General features: G+C 39.8%; 1 protein-coding gene across 12 annotated transcripts in view; it reads left to right on the top strand.

Annotated features, from left to right (window-relative positions):
• LOC135492321 (uncharacterized) overlaps positions 1 to 21,853 on the top strand; it is an 88,626-nt gene that overhangs the window by 6,256 nt on the left and 60,517 nt on the right. For all 12 annotated transcript variants that reach the window (XM_064778760.1, XM_064778744.1, XM_064778737.1 and 9 more), the window contains exons 2-25: positions 504 to 606; positions 1,103 to 1,196; positions 3,461 to 3,590; positions 6,274 to 6,419; positions 6,591 to 6,721; positions 10,962 to 11,159; positions 12,596 to 12,816; positions 14,258 to 14,412; positions 14,626 to 14,987; positions 15,525 to 15,712; positions 15,958 to 16,085; positions 16,214 to 16,338; positions 16,905 to 17,090; positions 17,203 to 17,432; positions 17,747 to 17,877; positions 18,184 to 18,293; positions 18,511 to 18,693; positions 19,053 to 19,279; positions 19,458 to 19,597; positions 19,787 to 19,914; positions 20,076 to 20,255; positions 20,437 to 20,699; positions 21,084 to 21,247; positions 21,710 to 21,840. In XM_064778760.1, coding sequence (XP_064634830.1) covers positions 541 to 606; positions 1,103 to 1,196; positions 3,461 to 3,590; positions 6,274 to 6,419; positions 6,591 to 6,721; positions 10,962 to 11,159; positions 12,596 to 12,816; positions 14,258 to 14,412; positions 14,626 to 14,987; positions 15,525 to 15,712; positions 15,958 to 16,085; positions 16,214 to 16,338; positions 16,905 to 17,090; positions 17,203 to 17,432; positions 17,747 to 17,877; positions 18,184 to 18,293; positions 18,511 to 18,693; positions 19,053 to 19,279; positions 19,458 to 19,597; positions 19,787 to 19,914; positions 20,076 to 20,255; positions 20,437 to 20,699; positions 21,084 to 21,247; positions 21,710 to 21,840 — 4,017 coding nt within the window. In that variant the 5' untranslated portion in view covers positions 504 to 540. The remainder of the gene's footprint in view (positions 1 to 503; positions 607 to 1,102; positions 1,197 to 3,460; positions 3,591 to 6,273; positions 6,420 to 6,590; positions 6,722 to 10,961; positions 11,160 to 12,595; positions 12,817 to 14,257; positions 14,413 to 14,625; positions 14,988 to 15,524; positions 15,713 to 15,957; positions 16,086 to 16,213; positions 16,339 to 16,904; positions 17,091 to 17,202; positions 17,433 to 17,746; positions 17,878 to 18,183; positions 18,294 to 18,510; positions 18,694 to 19,052; positions 19,280 to 19,457; positions 19,598 to 19,786; positions 19,915 to 20,075; positions 20,256 to 20,436; positions 20,700 to 21,083; positions 21,248 to 21,709; positions 21,841 to 21,853) is intronic.

Genomic DNA, 21,853 nt, shown 5'->3' with positions numbered 1-21,853 from the left:
GAACATTGTTACCTCTGGTCTGCCTGGCCTCTGAAAACAGAATCTTGTCCGATTTTTTTGTTTTGATAGAGTTCTTGTGTGTCTGAGAAGTGAGATCGGTCAAAAGAAGAAATTGATGTTCTCAGATTTCACTAAAGGCAGACAGTGAAATGAACAACCGCCAAGCTTAGAGCAAGCAATATGTGCCTGTTTTGGCTCGAACAGGTCACATTATATGCAAAAAGGATGGGATGATGATTGATACAGGATCAGGGACAGAGCCAGGAGGCTGAGAAAGATAGGGTGCCCATTAGAAAGAGTTGCACACTTTCAGGTGGGAGCACCTTCCATCCTGCCTGTGCCTCCTGCATTTGAGTTATCCCTGGACCTCCCACTGGAACTAATTAGTCTTACAGATCCATTTCTCTATTCAGGACTGTCTAGATTTAATCCTTTGCAAATCATCCTGGTAAATTTCTTTCTTACAACACAATGTTATTTGGTCTTATCTTGTGTCATTTCAGGGTAAGAGGCAAGGAAACCTGATTAAAAGCGGCCAATATGGGGATCCTCAGTCAGTTAGGACTCCTCCTTGGCAAGGATGTTACTCTCCTAGTGAGACAACCAGTGAGTATTGTCATCAGTGAGGTTGGGTGGTGGTGGGGGGGGGGGGGGGGTAAAGTAGTTCAGGTTACAGATTTATCAATATTTGATGTAAAAGTGTGTAATTAATTGGTTTGAAAAACTAGAACCTTTAGCACTTTGCAAAGAAGCCATTTCGCAATCAAGGTGATCGAACTTGGAGAGCGATCTCTGATTGGTTGAATCGCTATAAATTGCCCTGTTGTCATGGCTATGTCGTAGGTTGCAGTGACAAAAATCGCTCGTGTACAGAGTTGTTCAATGTCAACTACATCACAATCCTTCTGGAAGACATCACCAAAGCAGCATCTGTAAAATGAGTAGGACTTTTCAATCTGCCAGAATTTTCAGTTTAAGCCCACAGCTGTACTCTCCCACTTGCTCTATCTACCGCATACATGGTTGTTACAATCTGCAATTTAAGTATGGTTTTTGAGAAATAAGTTAAAAAACCTTCTTTAAAAACTATTTTTCTTTTTAGGCGGTGCTGACATTTCAATGCCTTTGGCCATTGACATTAGTTTTGATAGTAGCTGTGGTGCGGCAGGCCATGCCACCAGAAGCAAAACCAACATGTAAGTACTGCAGTTTCATTTTATCCCAGCAAGTCCAAAATCCTAGCTTTACAGGTGAAGAAGTTGAATTTTGACACGTTCAAACTAAAGTTATAGGCCTCTTCCGGGTCAAAGTCATGCAGATTGAGTTAGTTCTTTATAATCTTCAAATTCGGAATGAGGAAGAGGAAGAAAAAAGTAAACCTCAAGTTAAGTTTCTATCAAGTGTCTTGTTTCACAACTAAAATCATGATCAAAGAAGCTTGAAGATTGATGGGTGAATCTGCATGTTCCACCATCCCATCTGAAAAAGGCCCTGTCTCACTTTCTGTTATAAAGCAATTTCTTGGAGAAAAAAACTTGAAATATGCAGGGCAACTGAAGTGGACATCAGAGGCAAACATGCTGTTAGATAAAAAAACTATAATCTTAAAGGCCTACACCGTTATTTCAAAATTTGAAATTTGAAATTGAATTTCAGGATTTTCTTGTGGAAATAGGCACTGAATATAACAGCGATGTTGTGTAGACTGATCTAAAAAAAACTCTGAATGCCAAGTATGGAACCTCATGTGGATAACTGCACCTTAGAGTAACCAGACAAAGCTACGAGCCATAAGAAATCACAATGAACATGACTAAATCTAAAATAAATGGTTAGATATTTTTGTCTTGTTGGCTGGGAGTCATATCAAACTGGCGATTATGTGTTACGTTGTACATGTTGTTCTGTGATAAAGAGATTAAGATATAATAGGATAATCCACTGGTCTGGTGCATAGCAGAGAAAATAAAGCCAATCACAATTTGAGCACCATTTGGCCATTTCGATTCAGTTAGTTTTGCAAATGTCTGGGAGTTGAAAAATGTCATTTAAGGGTTGACCATATGCACCACCATTTTGGCAAGAACTTTGAAATCCTAAAGCAATTAGAACATGAGGTGAATGCCAATTTCAAGGGGTTCTTTAGAAAAACAAAGAACTGACTGCAACCCTTGAAATTGGCCTTCACTTTATTCGAAATAGTTCTAATTGCTTTCCAGATTTCGAGTTCTAACCAAAAGGGTGCCACCTATTGCCAAGTCTCCTGACACTAATACAGAAAATCTGCATTGACCCCACAAATGTGACCCACCACGGCAAAATGAGTCGCATGTCGAACAGAAGATGAGCCTAAAATGACACTAGGACATAATAGAAGAAACTGATATACTCAGATTTCACAAAAGGCAGACAACAGTGAAATGAACAACCAGTCCGTCTCAACCTGTCTCAACCTGTCAAGCTCGGAGCGACATGCAACTCATCTTGCCATGGTGGGTCACAAATGTCGTTGTCAGTACACACACCTTCATAAACACAGGCACTCCTGTCTGTCCCTAAATGGACAAGGTTACTTCCTTGTTCAAAAACACTAGGCCACGGCATGGACATTCGTATGAGATAACATTTATGCAAAGGTAAAAATTTCCATTATAAAATTCAGTGTCAGAAAGTAAGCTCATGACTCATGCTCTGACAATGGGTGATATGAATAAACACTAGTAAATGCTTTTACTTCTATTTTGTACATAAATGCCTAGTGTAAATGTACGTGAAATTTTAAGTAAAAGCATTTCCTAGTCTTTATTCATCCCCAATGTGACTTTCCTCCCTTTATTTTAACTCGTTTAAGGCGGGCATATTCTATCCTTTTTGATTGTGTAGAAATATCCCTCTGCTTGGACGGAGCTATCCTTTTGGCCAATATTGTGGCTACCAACTCGCTTTGATCCTACATTTCAGCTCCACCCTTGTGGTGTTGGATGTGACAACCAACAACCCATTTGGTATTGATTCATTTATACTCCACCAATGGTTATTTGGCAGTAAAGTTACTGATCCATTTTCCTCTTACACTCAGTCTTAGTGCAGTGTAGTATGAATAAGAAAAAACAGCACAACACACACAACTAACACGCACAGCACAATTTTTTGTTGGAAGTGAAGTCTTATGACCGCTGTCTGTCTTTATACAATACCATGCCACTCACAACTTAATCAAATCTTTACATTGCCATCGCATTTATTTGATTTTGGTCTGAATTTGATATGGATAATAGTGAAGCGACTCACGTGATATTTGCCCCCTTTCATCTTAAAGTTAAAAACCTAAGTTTATTGCTATTGCTAAATTATCCCACCCTACATCATAAAAAAAGGTTGGAAAGAAATGATGAGATGATCTTTTATAGGTTTCATCATCATTCATCAAAATCTTACAGAATCTCTCTCGTCTTTTCAGGTTCATATCCATCCCGTTCCATGCCCAGTTCTGGTGTGATGAACTTCATGCAGTCGTTCGTTTGCAATATCAACAATAAATGTACAAATACTGATGACAGTGCGGCTAAAGCAGCCCAGGCAGGCGCCAGGTGAGTAGTCCTCTCCCATGGTCATCTAACACTTTCAACACCAGGGCACAGAAAAAGGGCGCTGAAAGTGTTTAGAAGCCTGCAGTGAAACGCTTGGAGGAAACAAACGGTGACCATCTTATCTACCAGAATCTATAATCATTTGGTCAAAGCAATATTGTACAATCATATTCACAGTAGATTCTCTGTTATGAATACCCTCTAGGATGCCAATTACTGTCCTTAATAGAGAGGTATCCTCATTAGAGAGGTCAAATTGAATGGAAAGGACAAATTTGGAACCAAAACCTGTGCCCTAATAGGGAGGCTATCCTTATTAGACGATTGTCCGCTAAGAGAGGTTCCACTGTACTATACTGAATCTCAGTCTGTGGTAGAAATCTCTTTTCTTTTCTGCTGACACTATTTGATTTGGGTGGAGTTGCATAGTTGGTGGACTTTGCTTGTCGAGTCGTTATGTCACCCTGTATGTTTTTGTTTTGGTGATTGTCACCATGCATCATTAGGTGGACACTGTTATCGTTTATAAGAGATTTTGATCACACTGGTACCTGTATTTATATCATTATTTGTGTTATAAATTGGAAGTGACTAAAATCTTTTTACATTTTTACTGCCCGAGAAAATGTACAGTCTTATTTCATGTTTAAAACGATGAACATGTATGGTCTGCAATAGGGTTCGATTTAGAAACTTGTGTACGACTTCATGATGCATCTATTGTTTTGAGACAGACAGGCTCTCAACTTATTTCAATGTATATGTTGATAGGGCATTGATTAGAGATAAATTCCATAATTTTCAGCCTCCATAAATAAAGTATCACATATCAAACCCATCCTCCGACAGTGGTGTATTCATCGTTTCTAAATCTGCTCACACAAAGCTTCAATTACATTGTGTAAGTGCATTTTTAGGAACAATTGATCCAAAACTTGTGTGGGTGATTCAGACCTGTCCAATAATCAGTCCATGCTGCTAAAAGCTAAAGCCATCAAGGTGAATCGTACAAAGTCAATTTTCCGTGGCATTATGGCAGCACGTGATCAGGAATACTTCAATTGGCAAAAGAAAAAAACAAGATCTTTGATGAATTATGTCTGGTTATTATATTTGCCAGAGGCCTGCCTATATTTGCTCATATCAGTATTCTATCAGTGTTACCCACGTTAGCAATATATGTATAACAATTTAATATTCTTATGTGGGTCACACACATATATCTTAGGAAAGATTATCAAAGGGATCTTTGAGTTTGAGCGCATACCCCTGTTGGGCAGCTATTCATAAGCTCATAAACCGTGGTTGGCTAACATGTATGTCATGACAATGCGAATGACACTCCTGTCTTGTTTAGGTACAAGGTTCTACGGTGTAGGTACTAGTTTGTACCATCTCGTATCATCTCACTCAACAAAGCTTGTTTGTTTGAATCAGTCATGACGTATTTTCTTCTCAACAAGTTCTTGAGCCTTCTATCGGTGTGGTTATGCAGTGACTGAGGTCTGTGATTTGTAGGTCATCGGCAAAATCCAGAAAACATTTTTAATAGCGGCGAAGCAAAATTGCACTAATATCATGATGAATTCAGTGATCACTTTTCATATTGAACATGGTATCCACAAAAATACATGCACATTAACTGGGTAAATTGACCAAAAAAGAGAAGTTCAAATGACAAGAGCAGGATTTTCGGCTCCTAGGTTGCCAGACCTGCATCAGTCCTGCCACCTTGGAGGTGAATGCTCTAATGTGTATGGTGCCCTCATCGATAGACTTTAAAACACATAGAACCCTGTTGATTTGGGGACACATAGGAACGACCCTGCCCCTTTTCACAGTACACTTGACAAATTTTCTTTGGTCTCAAATCACAAATCTGATAATATTTAAGCATATTTTAACAGTGATCTTTTGACAAAAGTGTTTGATCAGGTTGGTAGGCCATGGGATATTTTTGGTGCAGGTTTGTCCAACCCTTGTTTTCGACAACATTAGATCAACACATTTTCTTCGGATGTTTGTTCTTCATGAATATATATAACCTTGCATGTAGGTAATCCTCACTTGAACAATCTTTACAAGCGCTGGTGGTTGAGTGATGAAGGGTTATCAGCAGAGTTAGATTAGGTGACTTTTAATGAAAGCATTATCTCATTTTGCCAAAAGTCTATAAAAGTTTTATTCTGTGTGTATCACATTAACCCTTCTCGGTGCCCAAAGCTGGTGCATGAACAGATATTAGAGAAGTTAAGATGAATTTCTGTCTCCGACTCATCTTTGTGACTGCATTACAGTCATTTTGAGACAGCTTATATTGAACTAATTTGAAGTATGATTTCTCACACTGATTAACTATCTTTACTTGTTTATCCAAAGAATAAGCAGCAAATAATGAAGTCGTATTCAAATCAAAGTCGGGAGTGGTGCCACCCCCCCCCCTCCCCGACTTGGAATATGACCACATTATTATTTTTGCCTTGTGCTAATGTCCGTATTAGAATTTCAAATAATCCTGTGGATATAGATTTGGTTTAACAATTTGAAAATGTTGTTTAACTCGATGACGAAAAAGTCAGAAATTCTTCTTAACCTCTCTAATATAGGTGAGGAGTACCAGTATGTCGTAAGACAAAACATGTATATATTACTGTAATTCAAGTACTCTGCCTTATATTTTCAGGATCTCCAACTTATTCAAGAATCTTGAGCCATTAGCCAAAGCCAATGGCAGCTCGGGCTCCTTGCTACAAAAGTTGCCAAAGAGTCTGGAAGCCCTTGATGGGATGAAGGAGGTCTTCAATAAACCAGAAGTAAAAAGATTCTTGAGTGAGTTCGACTTGTACTGTGATGAGATACTTTTCTTCAGTGGTCCCTCCGCACATTGAGGCTATATTCTCCAGAGAGCGTTTCCCCTTGAAGTTGAGACGAACAGGGAGACAACATTTTCATTTTCCTATATTTACATTGTATCAACAAATTGTATTTTTCAACTTTCAGACACAAGTTTACAACTTGGCAATTTTTTCAAAGACCGGGATAAAGTCAAGCAGATTCTGGTGTACGATATGAAGGTACTCGATGCACAGACAGTGGATGCCTTGTTGAATGCTAGCATCAATTTGCAAGAGGTAGGTTGAAGAGACAAGATTTCTCCACTTCCTCCTTTCCTTGGCAGTTCTCTCTATACTTGGGTCAACACCCTCAGAGAATTGTAGCACCTGGCACTAAATATATTTTGTATTTCAAATGCAAATCTGTCCTATAGACAAGCATAAGAACTGACACTTCAAAACATTATCGAGATTCCTCTTTATGACTATCTGTATCAAGTGTTATTTATTTGTTTGATTTATCTGATTTTGCTTTTATACAACAACTACAATGTACCTCCAACAACATATCATCACCACAATGTTGACATGTCAGGTGTTGACAAAATTTCATTTGGAGTTATTGTTATGACCTTGATACATTTTCGGAGATCATGTTGGTTGGAAACAGAGGAAAAACTCTGTAATGGTTATGGCCTTGGCTGTTAAATCTATTTCTGTATAGATACTGGTGCTTGTACCGGTAATAACTTTACATATTTGAGGCTTCAAAATGGAGATAAAAACATAGAAGTATTTTCATTTAACACGCTTGATGAGGCAATTATGGCAATATTGTTTGTTGTCTCCAAGTAATCAACATCATTGGCCTGGTTTTCGGTAAAACAACAGGTTGATCTTCATTGCCAGTAGCATGAAATTACTGATTATCAAAACTGCTGAAAAACTTTTTAAGTACATATAGTTCACCATGCAGATCTGCAAAGAAAACAATCATAAAATATGCTTTTGAAATATTGCTGGCTAACTTCCCGACACAATAGAACAGCTAGACATCAGAGAAAATAATTTTATTGGCATTGGGTTGCAACGAGATTGAGATTGATCGAGCTTTTGCTGAGTACAGGCGCACTGTATTTCCTGATGCTTCCTGATGAAGTGCATTGTACTATTGTCCAGCCATGTCACAACTGATGAGGACTTTGCTCCGGGTTCGCAGGTCAAATCGTGTCTGACACCGCTTATTATTTTTTAGTGGGCAATAATTGGCGAGTGGGCCTGACTGTAACTAGGAATGTACAGTTACAGCGTAATCGTTGACCTTGTGTTCATGTTTGGAATTTAAAGGGCTATGCCATACGTAATATTTGAAATTTGTAATTGAATTTGAAAATTTTGAATCGCGTGAAGACGTACGGGATATAAACTTCAACAATACCACTGTGAAGACAGATATACAAATACTATAGTTTCCGAGTGTCAGCAAATTTGTATACATGATTATAACGACACTACGGCATTGTTTCTTCAAATCTGCTGGACTTCAAAACTTACCTCAGATGCAACCTTATTTTAGGCTTACAATGTATATTACATATGAAATCGATTTCTGAGAAGAAGGTTAAGTGTGCCAGATACATTTCCATTTTTTAAAAAACTTTTTTGGTGATACATTTTTAGGAGTCCATGATTATTTATCAGATGACTGTGTGGAAGCTATAAATCACCCGAATATTTATATCATGTCCTATCAATCTAGATAAACTTATTAACAGCACTGTCCGCATCACATGACTGTTAATACGACAGCAATGGTATTTAGCTTACTTGCAATAATGGATGCTTAAGTGCCGAGACTTGCCGCAAATTAGGTAAACCTTTGAATGTGTCATGTCAGCAGTTTTAAAGGGGTACGCCATTTGTAATTACTGGTGGTCCAGGGAAATAAAATATAACTATACACAATTATTCGGTAGTGCAGTTATTAGGCATACGAGTTTGCTGGCACTTGGTGTTGATAGTTTTTGTCATATCTGTCTACAGAACGGCAACGCTGAAATTCATATCTGATATGTATCTACGCAATTGGAAAATTTCAAATTTAATTACAAATTTCAAGAATTTTTAACGGAGGGCGTAGGCCTTTAAATGGACTCTAACACTAGTTGTGATGACACTATCCTCTCGGATTGTTTACTAGTTAACTCTTACCATAACCAGTTCTAACTAAAAAATCAGCCTACTCTGAGAACAACTTTGATCAACTTCGCTTAATACAATATTCCCCTTTCATAAGTTTTCTTTTATATGGCCTACTTTCTAAATGGTTCTGATCAACAATTCGAGTGTGTTAAAAAAAAAAAAGAAGAAATTATCATATGTTATTGTTATTGCATGGATCCTTCTAAAGTTAATGGGTAAACACCCCTTTTTGAACTTGTCCTGTTTTCAGGTCAAAACTTTCCATAGGTACATGTCGTCAAAACTTTCCATAGGTACATGTCGTCAAAACTTTCCATAGCTATGACGGTCTTAATCTTTATTTATTAATGAAACGCTCTGATGATATCGCAGTAGCCTACTGACCCTACTTCTGGATTGATAACTTATGATTTAAAAAAAAAAAATTTTCTCTTTGCCAATATCACCGTCTCCAATCAAGGACAAAATTATTAAATTTTTATGCGATTTCGCTCATGCATAAACGTAGTGATGCCAAATGTGGTGATGACTTTTGCAGTTGTTCAGGCAGACAGCAGGGGTAACAGCGTATAATGTAATCACCCGACACCCCTTCCATTTGCCTGATAAACTGTGAATGCGACAACCAAAATTAGTAATGCCGGAGTGATATTGCGTCCATGTACCAGTAAGATAATATGTTTTTAATCGGACGTGAATATCCCATTTGAATTTGTTAATATTAGTACAAGGAAAAATGCAGATGTAAAACCGAAGCATTTTGAGATAGAAGCTTGAGTGATTTATGCATGTATCAATTCGTGTCTTGTACCCCCCCCTCCTCAAGGGTACGACACCTTATCACCCTTTAACGACATCTTAAGGCTCAAGCATCACCCTTTTTTCACCAATGCTACTTTTTCTTTCGTCAAGACATCACCATCAACAATAGATCAGTTGTCACCATCATATAAAGTAACCGGACTAATTTTACTGGGTAAGGCTGTATGTTCGACAAGACATCGACACATTAGCATCCTTATTCTTTCCAGCTTCGCCAAATTTTCACTAAAGGAAAAATAAATACTACTCAAGCATCGGCAAAGATTAGTGGTGATAGCTTAACTACCCTTGAGGAGGGGGTACAAGAAACGAATTGATACTTGCATTAAAATGTAGGAAGTGTAAAAAGTAGTGCTGGTATCGGAATATTCTGTGACAGAGACGTCATCTCATGATGAGATCATTCCTTCGCAGCCTTACATAGGCATGTGGAGCTTCACCTGTTGTCAAAAATTCAACCACAAACGTGGAGAAGACAGTTATGAAACCTGAATGAACCCATTACATATACCTAAACATGACTCCCCCATCAAAAAACTCGTCAACATTGTTACAAAAATTATAAACAGTTCGTACATAATTTGCTTTCACCTAAAAAACGGCATGTAAACTGCCGTACTCTATTATGGTATAATTTGAAGAATTTTCTGCACTGTTGTGCTTGTTTGGTGCACATGTACTGACAATAGCAGGGCAGCGGTATAATGTAATGCCTATACCTGTGCAACGCCTTATCTATGCACACTGCACACACACCGGGTTGAGTAAATATTTCATTGCCTTGTGGTGTAAAGGCCCTTTTGTTGTGGGGAAAATATTGGGACATTCTTTGACACAGAACCAAACAATTTAGGGTTTGATGATTGATCTACTTGTATGGTCACCTAACTTCTTTGATCATTTTTATGATAAAATGCATTGATTTTCAAGCCTATATACAGTAGAACCTCTCTAATAAGGACACCCTCGGGACTGACAAATGCTGTCCTTAAAAGAGAGGTGGCCTGACAAGAGAGGTCAAATTGAATGGAAAGTACCAATTTGGGACCATAAACTAGTGTCCTTAATAGAGAGGTGGTCCTTATTAGAGAGGTGTCCGCTAAGGGAGGTAAATCCACTGCAGTTACATTGTTGTGTTGCAGTCCTTGGAAGTTTATGATGAGAGATGTCTGGAGGTTAAAAGCAGGCACTTTTGATGGGTGTCTGTCTGGAGAGCGCTATCCGAAAATTACAGAAGTTTTTGGAGCCTTGTGCACATTTTCTGACACATCTCGCACCATATCTTTTTAGGACTTTCTTTTATTGCCGGGTTTGGCTCCTGGTCAAGTCGCTTGCGCTGCTCAGGTTCCCCTACTGGTTGAGTTCAAGTGAGCCCTTGAAACCCCATATGGATTTCTGTGGAGACGGGCATAACAATATGATATCCCAAAAGCGCTTTGAACAGGGAAAGCTGGAAAAGTGCTTTATAAGAATTCAATATTGTTGTTATTATTATCATTATTTATGATTTCAGCTCTACAACCTCATTGGCTACATCGACTTCAAAGGAATTGCGTGCAATGAGACACGTTTAAAGCAGTATTTGATATTCAGTAAAGAGGCTGATGTCCAGAAGGTGGCGCTTCAACTCTGTCGTATCAAAGACGACAAGATCCCGGACCTAGTCGATCAAGTCCAGCACCAAATAGACGTCAAGTTCATCTTCCAAGTCGTAAGTTCATGTACAGTAGATCGCTATAATAGAACACCCTCGGGACTGACAAATGCTGTCCTAGAAAGGTGTCCTGATTAGAGAGGTCAAATTGAATGGAAACAACCAATTTGGGACCAAACCTATTGTCCCTAATAGAGAGGTGTCTGCTAAGGGAAGTTCGACTGTAGTTTTAATCTCACAAGTTATGGGGCTATTTTTTCGAATGTAATTTTACCCTTATAATGAAATCAGTAAGAAAATTCTTATCAAGATGGCCAGCAGAAGTTGTCAAGAATCCAGGCCGGGCAAAAATATGTCAATTTGATCTTCTTAGTCGTAAATAAGCTTTCTTGTAGGTCAATCAGGTTTGGGAAGCAATGAAGAGGAATGAAATATGAAATACGGTAGAACCTCTCTATCAAGGACAACCTCTTTCAAAACGAAGTGAATGCCAATTTCAAAGGTGGGAGCCTGTTCTATTGCCACCAGAGAACAGCCTCCCTTGTTTTAAATAGCCATTCACTATGTTTTGAAGGAATAAATTGCTTTTAAGGATTTTAAGTTCTAGTGAAAATGGTGATGCCTATGGTCAACTATTAAATTCATGTTCCCTCTTGACTGAAAAAAAATTACCTCATTTTGATGATGACCAATATCAGTCACTGAAGGTCAAGTATTATTATTGTTGTGATTAGTAACATTACATTATGTTGTGGTTACTGTTACACCCGTATGACTAACTCTATTTTTTAACACCCCTATCTCTGAACTGCTTCTTGACCGTTGATATGGGTCAAGACCCTTGATAATTTGTATGTGACCTAAAATGTCATGGAAGAGTTCCAAAATTGCATAAAAAGCAAGATGCAGATCAAAGTTTACTAATCAAGATGATCAACATTGCACAATTTGACTCTCATCTCCTATGAAAATTGCATTGGGCAGAGTAATTTACTTTGACCTGAATCTTGTTTCAAAATAATACTAATGTAATGAACCTATTTGAGTTCCTGATCGCAGAATAAGCTACGAAGAATGATGTTCAATGAAAAGGTCGACAATTTTGGTCAGCGAATTTTTGATGATTATTCGGAAGAATTCGAATATTATGGTGTTATTAGGTGTGCTACTTTGTTGAAGTGTGTCAGGGTCACTCACTTTTTGACCGACCTGGTCCCAACTTTCCAGTGGAAATGAATTTCATTTGAAAATAAGTTACACTCATGCAAGATTTTCTATCGAAAATAGATCTTACATATAATTGGTTAAACACAAGATTTTCTATTTCTTCTGAGTCTCACGTACAACAAAGTTACATGCACACACAAAAAATTTCATTGAAAATGAATCTTACATAAAAAAGTGACCCACAAGGTTTTCTTTTGAAAATGAATCTTACAAAATAAAAAAATTATCCTGAAATGTTTTTCACGTTTCAAATATCTTTCATACAGGCATCCAGGATAGCTGGTTTCGTCGGAGAATACGACATATCGGCCGCATTCGATGACATCGCTTCGATGTTCGATAGCGTCTTGACCTTTGACATCATGAAGGATGTGACCAATGTCGTTCCAACGATCGTCAAGATATCCTCTATGCTGAGGCGGACGGGCCAAATGATCGAAGATATCGTCGGCAAGAACATGTCGGAGGTGAACGCAACATTTGCAATGTGAGTTTTGAATAGACGTCATCACCACTTAGGGAAATGGAGGTGGAAAGTCTCATAAAGGGCAACGAAATTCCGCTCGCAGATGGCGCAGTAGATTTAACCAAGTTACTGACCGGTTTTAGGTCATTTTGAGTAGTCAGATGCACTCGCTAGGTTGTTCAAATGACCAAGACACAGGTCACACGAGTCAAATGGACTCGAACACAAGGTTTTCGAACGAGTTGAAGTACAGCTATATAATTGCAATTGATTGTATTTTCTGATTGGTTTTTATGACGTCCACTTGTACGTACATGTCGTAAAAAACTGGATTCGCTGAATCTGATAATGGCAGTTGGATATTTGCCAAATAGGCATAGAAACTGAAAAACCTGTTTTATATTCGGGTGTAGAATGTCATTTGAATGATGATATTATATAGAGATCGTGTACAATAAGTAAACTTCCTGAAGGGATAATCCGCTAGACTGGGCCGGGCCTATCTCAGAGTGTTCGATGAGTAATAACCACATGATCTTTGAGTGCACCTGTTCTTGACCTTACAATATAAATCACAAATAACATACATAATTCTTCGCGTCATGTTGCGCACCGAGTTGCACCTCAATGATGCACCAGAGACGCGCTTATCTCTATGTTTTGCGCATTTTGCGCACAACCTACCCAGTGGTACCGAGACAACATTGACACGCCCGTGATGTACCAAGGACGAATTTAGGGATGACGATATTTGGACTGTATGTCAAGTGTTAAGTTTTTGATGACTGAGATTAAAATAATATTTACTTGGTGTTGGTTGACTTTCAAATTTTTTATGGCTGATAATTACTTTATAAAAAAAAAAAAAATTGGTTCGTTTCGAACACCTGTCTACTTGTTTTCTGTTCCACTCACGCGTCATTGTACTTAACAACACTCTATATTGCACTATAGCTCTGTGCAGACTATTGTCACTACACTTCAAACATCCTATTTGACACCACGGTATAAATTCACTGTTATCCCGTTAAAATGGCTGGCCTCAGTACTCGATTCAGACTTCTACGATAGTTGCTTTCACGACGACGTTTGACTCCACATATATGATACTCAAAACTACTCAATAAAACTGTCTCCAAACATAAAATGAATTGCTCACACAAAAGTCCCGAAAATACTTAGGCCTACTTGCTCTTGGACCATTAATGGCCCGGAACAGCAGTGATAGATATATAGTAGAACCTCTCTATTACAGACACCTTGACAAATGCTGTCTGTAATAGAAAGGTGTCCTGATTAGATAGGTCAAATTGAATGGAAACGACCAATTTGGGACCAAAATTTAGTGTCCTTTAATAGAGAGGTCACTCACTGTCCGCTAAGGAAATTTCTACTGTACTTTGACCTGAGGGTTGTATACAGAACAAATGAAATATTTGTTAATTGTTCTTCTCCGTTGCAGCTTTGGAACGGTTATGAACCAGCTTGATCCTCTGGTCAGCTCAATCATTCAAGAGACCATGCCCAACTCAACCATCTGGATCGATATCAAGGACGTCTTCTACAAGGTCAAACATATCTTTGATATCGTCAGCGTCATCTTCAAACAAACACCGAGTAAGTATTTTCCCATGATTCAGATTTTTAAACCCTCGAACACCGCAAGGCTGATCGAGAAGTATTGTCATCCTAGGGTCAGCCCGTCCGTCCAACGTTTTCATGAAAACAGAAAAATTGCGATTCCTCACATACAACTCAAGCAGGTGGTTCACCTCATTTGCGAATGTTTAGGAGTTGAAGAAGGACTGCAGGTCTACCATTTTATTGCAGATGTCAAACTGACCTTTGGAGGAATACTGAAGAATGCCACAAGTGTAGAAGACATGCTATCCAAGTGGCTAACCGTTGAAGGCCCCGAAGTCATCAGCACATTGATAAACGCCCAAGTCGACCAGACCAAATTGAACGTTTTCATACAAGCAATTGATAATGCAAGTTCCTCACTTGTTCCCAATTCCCAAGAGGCATTGTTGAGAGTTATGTGCGACAGACCGGGGATTACCAGCTTCCTCATTACGCCGAAGCCGGATGTTCTTGACAAGTACATCAAGGAGAGATTGTGTCGTCTCAATAATACAGCCATCATGGACGAGTTGATGGCAAACTTCGATATCAAGAAGATCATTGATTCGGTGAGTGCCTGTTGTTCTTGACCGAGGAAGGAGGAAGGATAGGACTATAACATTTTCTAAAGCAGGTTCTGAGTGCATGTGTGCATGCATATCTGTCTCTGCCTTTCATCTGGCTTTAAAGGCAGACAATCATTAATTTTTTGTATGGTGAAAATGCGCTGGTTGTTGTTTTGTTTTTTTTAGCAAACCAGAGGTGGCGGCCATTTTGTATTGCTTTGTTTGAAATGAGCCATAAGTTAATAGCCTGATCAGATATGGTTTGTCTTCTTTGTTTTGAATACCCCATTTGAAAATACCTAAGAATACCTCTGAGCTCTGTCGATCTCATCTTGAAAATCTACTATGACATGTTGGACTAGATAAGTTCCGTGCTATTACATTACTTTCTTGCTTAATTGACCTCTTCGTGCCAAGAGGGTTATAAGGCTTTAGTCATCAGTTTGGCCACCCTGTTTGTTTGGCAGCTTGGCCATACCCCTTGCCTGCACTTGAGGCTGCCTCATCCCCCCACTCATTCATATTTCTTCTTTCCTACAGTTTGAAAAGTCTAAAGTCCCAATGAACTGGAACTGGACCGACCTAGCAGAATCTGGCAAAGGTTTGGTGGATACCGTCATGAAACATTGGAAGGACTACGAAGGGTTGATCACGGTTCTGAGTAAAATTGAATTTGAGAAGATATGGCAAGGGTTCATGGCATCTGACACGCAGGCAGGGATTGATCAGTAAGTGTAGGGATACAGTCCAAATCACAATTAACATCCCTTAAATCACGTCAGTGGCACGCCACTCAGCCCGTGAGTCGCACATAATATACGCGTAACTTGTCTATCCATCACTTTTGATAAATCCACAGGAAATTGGAAAAATATGTTACTGAAAGATTAAGGCAGCGTCATGTATTTTTACATAACATACTTTACATCTTCAACTTTTGTAGAATTGAGGTAACCATCTTGGTTTATTTCAGGTTGGTTGTGGGTATTGCCCAGAGTGTGTCCGGTCTGCAGATGTATCCTGATATTGCCAAAAGTCCCATCCTTCACCAGATCATTGAGATGACCGATCTCATGCACGACATGCTAACGTCCATCATAGGTTTGTTAACCTCATTTTGTCGATGTTTTGCCAAATCCCCTGTTTGTTTATTTTGTGATAACGTAGTTAGAAATGTATGGTTGCTAAGTTGTTAAGTTTGACAACCTCTCTGATTTCAAAAATTTCAGAAATCATCAATAGCGGCATGCTTTACGAGGAACCGATGTTGAATGTTGCCAAGGAGATGGCGAAGTATGGACCCGACATAATGACAGGCATCATTGAGGCTTTGTTCAAGCCTGAAACACTCATGGTGAGCATGAATTGCAAAATGATCACGTTATACGATGTCTATTGTTCCTAAAGTGTTTCTCAGATAGATCTAGCCGCAGGAGTACCTGGCTGACCTCTTGTCACTAAACTGTAATAACGTGACAACAAATAGTAATGCGACACAGCCCTGAGCAGCCACTTTCAGTTGACAGCGTGGAAGAGCTGTTCTCTGTTTCTTCAGCATCTTTTGGTAAATTTGATGTGGTCACATTCCTCAGTTGAACTAAGTACCTTTGGCCAGAACTATAAGAAAAATAGCTAAATAGCGTCAACATGGTATGTTATGGTAGTGTTGTATCTCAAACAATCACCTTAGGAAAACTGCTGTTCTACTTCTACAGGCTTTAACTATTTGGCTTTAACTATTTGGCTTTAACTATTTGGATATTCAACGCATTTGCTTGTTAGGTTTGTCCTGCTTTTGGCCATTTGTGTGTGATCTTTGGCAAGTAACTTCCTTTTCACACCATCAGCCATTAAGACACCATATCATTCTTTCTTTCTTAGTGTACACTTGTCATAGAAATCTACCCTTCTCCATTCTAGCTTGTATCCAAGGATGCTGCCAAACTGGAAGGAATCCTCTGCAATGAAACAAGCGCTCGTGCGTTCCTAGGACTCCCGGCCTCCATGGATATAAAACAGATCCAGGCTCAGCTCTGCAACAGCAAGTTCTACGACTTTGTCAAAAGATGGCAGACCAAGTTTGATCTCACAAAATATGAGAAAAAGGTAGGTGTTCATGTATATTTCAGAAAGAGAAATCAATTCCAAAAATTGGTAATTTATGTCAGGAAATATCACAGTATCCAACTGTTGTAAATCTTTGACTTCTTCTTTTCAGTTTGGTGAGATATTTGGACCCATGAACTCGACAACCACGACCACAAAGTACCTTAGCGATTCGGTCATGAAGGGTTACGAAATGTACAAGATGATCATGAACATCTCTGTCTCGATGGACAAGACACTCATAAAGTGGAACCAGACGTTGATGACGATTGGTGCATCATTCAGCGACCCCAAGTGGCAGACAGTACCGCAGACTCTGATGAATCAGATGTCGTACTCGAGGCAAGTGTTGTGGGGCAGTGGTCTGTGTCCGGCCGAAAGGTCATGGGTTCAGCCTTGACCTGGGTCACTGCTTTAAGTTGAAAATCTATTAAATTTACCCCCAAAACACATAAATGAGGACTGGGCAGCGACTCAAAATGAGAAGTATCCAGGATCTATGAGAACTCTGATGCATTTTTTGCGGCCATAGCTGGAACTACCAGGGACTTTGTACCTTGCACCCCCTACATAGCACCTGTACCTGCTTAAGCTCCTCTAAGTTTACCTGAGTTGTTGACTTTCAATTGATTGGATTTCTCCGTTTGCCTTTTCAGTGTTGCCATGGTCGTGGAGACTCTCGGGCCGATCTTTGAGAACAGCTCTGCCTGGCAGTCAGTAGGCCAGGCCATCAAGATGATGACACTCACTGTGGACCTTATGAACACACAGCTCAGCTCTACTGCTGGTGAGTGTATAAAAGGTTACCTTTAGAGCCAATTGTTGCCAAGGAAAAAAGGAAGGGTTTAATTAACCTCTTTCAAGATGAGGGCCTGGTGCGGTTGAGTGGCCAACTTTGCCGAGTCATGTCATGTCGGCCCTACTTTAAAAAAGTACAGAGTTGTATCATCAGGTCACTTTCTTGGACACTTTAAAAAAGTACAGAGTTTTATCAGGTCACTTTCTTAGCCAACAGCATTGCTTTAAAAGTACACAGTTGTATCATCAGGTCACTCTCTTACACATGTCTTAAATACCAGGCTATACTTTTCAGATGTATTGTTAGGCAATACAACAGTGCTTGGCAAGGCAATCATGTATGTAACTGAGTATGGACCAGACATGATGGAGGCTATTGGAAAAATGATGATGGACCCAGCCAAGGTATTTGGACCTCCTTTACTATTTCAGTTGACCAAATTTGGTTTGTCTTGAATATAATAGGGCCTGCTGGTAGAGGCGTCCTAAATGCCTAGCAAGTTCAGCTTATGCAGTTGTAACTATTCACTTACTGAGGTTATATTCAATGATTGCAGGCCTACCCTTTTATCAAAAAAGGATGCCGTCTTATTCGATGTTAAAACTTCCTTCTTCATTCCAGTCCACCAAGTTCTTCATGCAGCCCAACCTAACCCAAGCCCTGTGTGATGAGACAACCGTTCGTACATACCTGGCAATACCACCCCGCGTGCCTCTGAAGGAGATGCTACAATACTTCTGTACCCTAGATGTTCAGAAGTTGATGAATGAACTCAATACTGGCACTGATAAAGTTATCGAAAATGTAAGTATCTGTGGAAGGTATATGTTCTAGGGTTGATGTAATGTTGAACTGTTGAATACATAGGGCACCATGTCAAATAACCCCGGACAGAGTTAGATGGAGGAAACCAGCTGACACTCCATTGCAGATGGAGGGACCAGCCACCATTATAGTATTTACCCCCAAAAGCGGGGTCCCCAAGCTGACATGGGGTGAGAGAAAAAGAGTCCGACGGTTATGTGAAACACTCAATTCATCTCTTTTGAGTACAGCCAAAATCACAATTAGTATTCGTCCGGCCCCTTGCTCACTGTTAGGTATTCCCATGGTTACTATCGCAAAGGAGAAATTTAAAAAGAAAGTATTAATCATTTCGGCAGATGATCAGTCTAATGAACACAACAGCACCACCAAAAATGGATTGGATCGCTGCCGTCGAGAGCGGCAAGCGTCTTTATGACACTATTGAAAAGATGGTCGCCGGCACCTACAACTCAAACACGGTGACGATGTTTATGGATATTGGCGAGAAGGCTAAGCGTTATGAGACGGCCTTCAACAACCTGGTGCAGATGTTTGAGAATGCCACTCAGCAGGATATGCTTGGGTAACTATAATTCTGTTTAAGGAATTGATACCAAACTGGCGGTATTGGTTGTCTCACCCAAACCGCGAGGGTGGAGCTAAAATATAGATTAAAACCGACAATAAAACCGACAATATACAAAATGTAGCGGCACAAAAGTTTTCCAGTTTACAATACGAAACACTCTCTTCTCTTCCAGGATCTTTACCACCATCCTGAAGTCGATGGAGGTAATGGAGAATGTCTTGCCTCCAGAAATGTGGAAAATGATGAAAATATCGGTCAAGGTCGTTGATATGTTTGTCCTTGAGATAAACAAGAGGATGGAAAAGATGACAAGTAAGTAGCCAATTAAAATAGGCTGCGATCCGCTACACTGTACATCGAGCCTATCAGTGGCTTTGAAAAAGGCGGCTTTGAAAAAGGCCAAGAATTTCAGCAGCAGTCTTGAAATGAAAGGATGACTCCGGTGATTGCCTTGTACAATGCAATTAACTAATTCTCCTTGTGTTCGATTGTCTATTTCAGAATATGGTATCAGACTTGGTGACATGTTCGAAGCACCCTCTATGGTCCGTGACTTCTTGAACGCGACGTTGTCGATGACCCCTTCTATGATAGACGGCATCATGAACATGATACTTGAACCAGATAAGGTACATGTACTTGTCTTCTAATATTTCTTCTCTTGTTCTTATTTTGTGAGCATTTGTGACATCCCTGAATGTGCTTCAGTTGTGTGCACCTTTATGACTTGGCCATGCCTCCCCTCTCTGAACTTTTAAAAGATTCAATAATATTCTTTGCAACATTACAGGTGATTGTTACTCTATTGACGAACCCGAACCCCTGTGGTGGGACCTTCTTCACCACGATGTTCCCCAAGGCCAACCCAACGTACGTCGCGGTCATGGAGAAGATGATATGTTACACCAGTTTAGATTCAATTGGGAAGGCACTATCGAAGGAACCATTTGTTGTCATGATGGTAAACTTCGTAAGTATTACATTGGACTAATCTTTAACGATGAGCTTAGGGTGTCCTTAGTAGAGAGACTCTACTGTACTTTCTTGTCATGGCTTTAAATTCAAAGTCTATAATAGCAAGTATGTATATCTAGCACATCAGATTTTACTCCATTTTCAGTGTGTCTAACTGTTATTCACTTATATTTCAGACTGAATCTATTACGTACAAGGAAACAATGCCGTCACCACCAAATAGATGGAATGTCACCAGCATTCAAGTCTCAAATTATAAAGATATACCTGTCAACTTCACCGAGGTTGGCTTACACGTGTTCGAGACTTGGCGAATTATGGAGAAACTGGTCAATGTAACTGGACCGTACCTGCCCGATGTTCCTGGGTTCAACCTCACGTCTATCGAACTGACAACTCAGAAAATGATCATGAAGATGAATGCGATGGATTGGAACAAGTAAGATTACAGCTGTTTCCTTTACAGTCCAACTCACAATTAACATCCTTCTTGCTTCGCATCAGTATACAGTGTGAACGTACATGTGCCAGTGACGCACCAGGGACAGGCTTATCTCTCTATGTTTTGCCTGTATTACTATGACATAGGCGCTGGATAGCGTGGCAATGGTGTGCCACTGACGCGCCAGTGACAGGAATTAAGGGATGTCAATTGTGATTGGGACTGTATTTTCATCAATAATGGTCGGCATATTTTTGTGATTCTGCATAAATCTGCATCATATGACATAGAAGTCAAGTCTCAATGATATACTCATCTTGTGAAAAATGCCAGTCCTGTCTTTTTGCCTCTATAACATTCCAATTCATTTCTGTTTCACAGGTACCTCGCGACCATAACTCAGCTGACACCGTTATTGGTGAACGCAACTGCCCAGAACATGTTTAGTCTTCTTCCTCAAGGGATGTTGGACACCTTCTTGCCTATGATGGAACTCCTCAATAAACTTGTGCCCCTGCTGAATGACCGCATGGGGATCTTGTTGCGTAAGTTACAATCTCTGCCAAGAGCTTAGCACCGGAGTCCAATACTTTGGCTGCCATCATTTTCTTGCTTCTTCTTCTTCAGCATTCGCTCTGCACAATGAGGTGTAAATCTTTAGGGAGTATTCCACCTCCAGGGCGGAATGAGCATTTGTACGTTCCACCGCGTTTGGGCCCCAATTGGGTTTACTGTGTAAGTGGCTCTGTGAGTCCACGTGAGCTGCTCATCATGTTTCTCACTTGGTGAGGTCTTTTGCTTGCCTTGGCACCAAACACAAGGAACCTCAGTTATACATGCTTTGACGTCACCCCGTCGACTTGCTCGCAAGAGACCCATCAGTGCCACGTATTAAGTTGCACATAACTGACGTGAGGCAGGAGGGATGTGAGTTGTGATTTGGACTGTAGGTAGCTAAATTCTCTCTATCAGAAGGCTCTTTTGATGCATTGTTATATATTTTTCAGGTTCGAACCTCACAATTGAGAGTATTTTCAAGGATTTCCCTCTCCATCAGAGATTGGTATCGATTCTGAACTACATGCCACAAATAACTGAGGTTTTGATCACCTCCGTAGAGCCAGACAATGTTCAAAAGGTCAGTGATTAAC

This window comes from Lineus longissimus, chromosome 1, assembly GCF_910592395.1.
Source record: "Lineus longissimus chromosome 1, tnLinLong1.2, whole genome shotgun sequence".
NCBI lineage: Eukaryota > Metazoa > Nemertea > Pilidiophora > Heteronemertea > Lineidae > Lineus > Lineus longissimus.
Note: the sequence above shows the minus strand (reverse complement) of the source record. Positions and strands in the feature narration are given on the sequence as shown.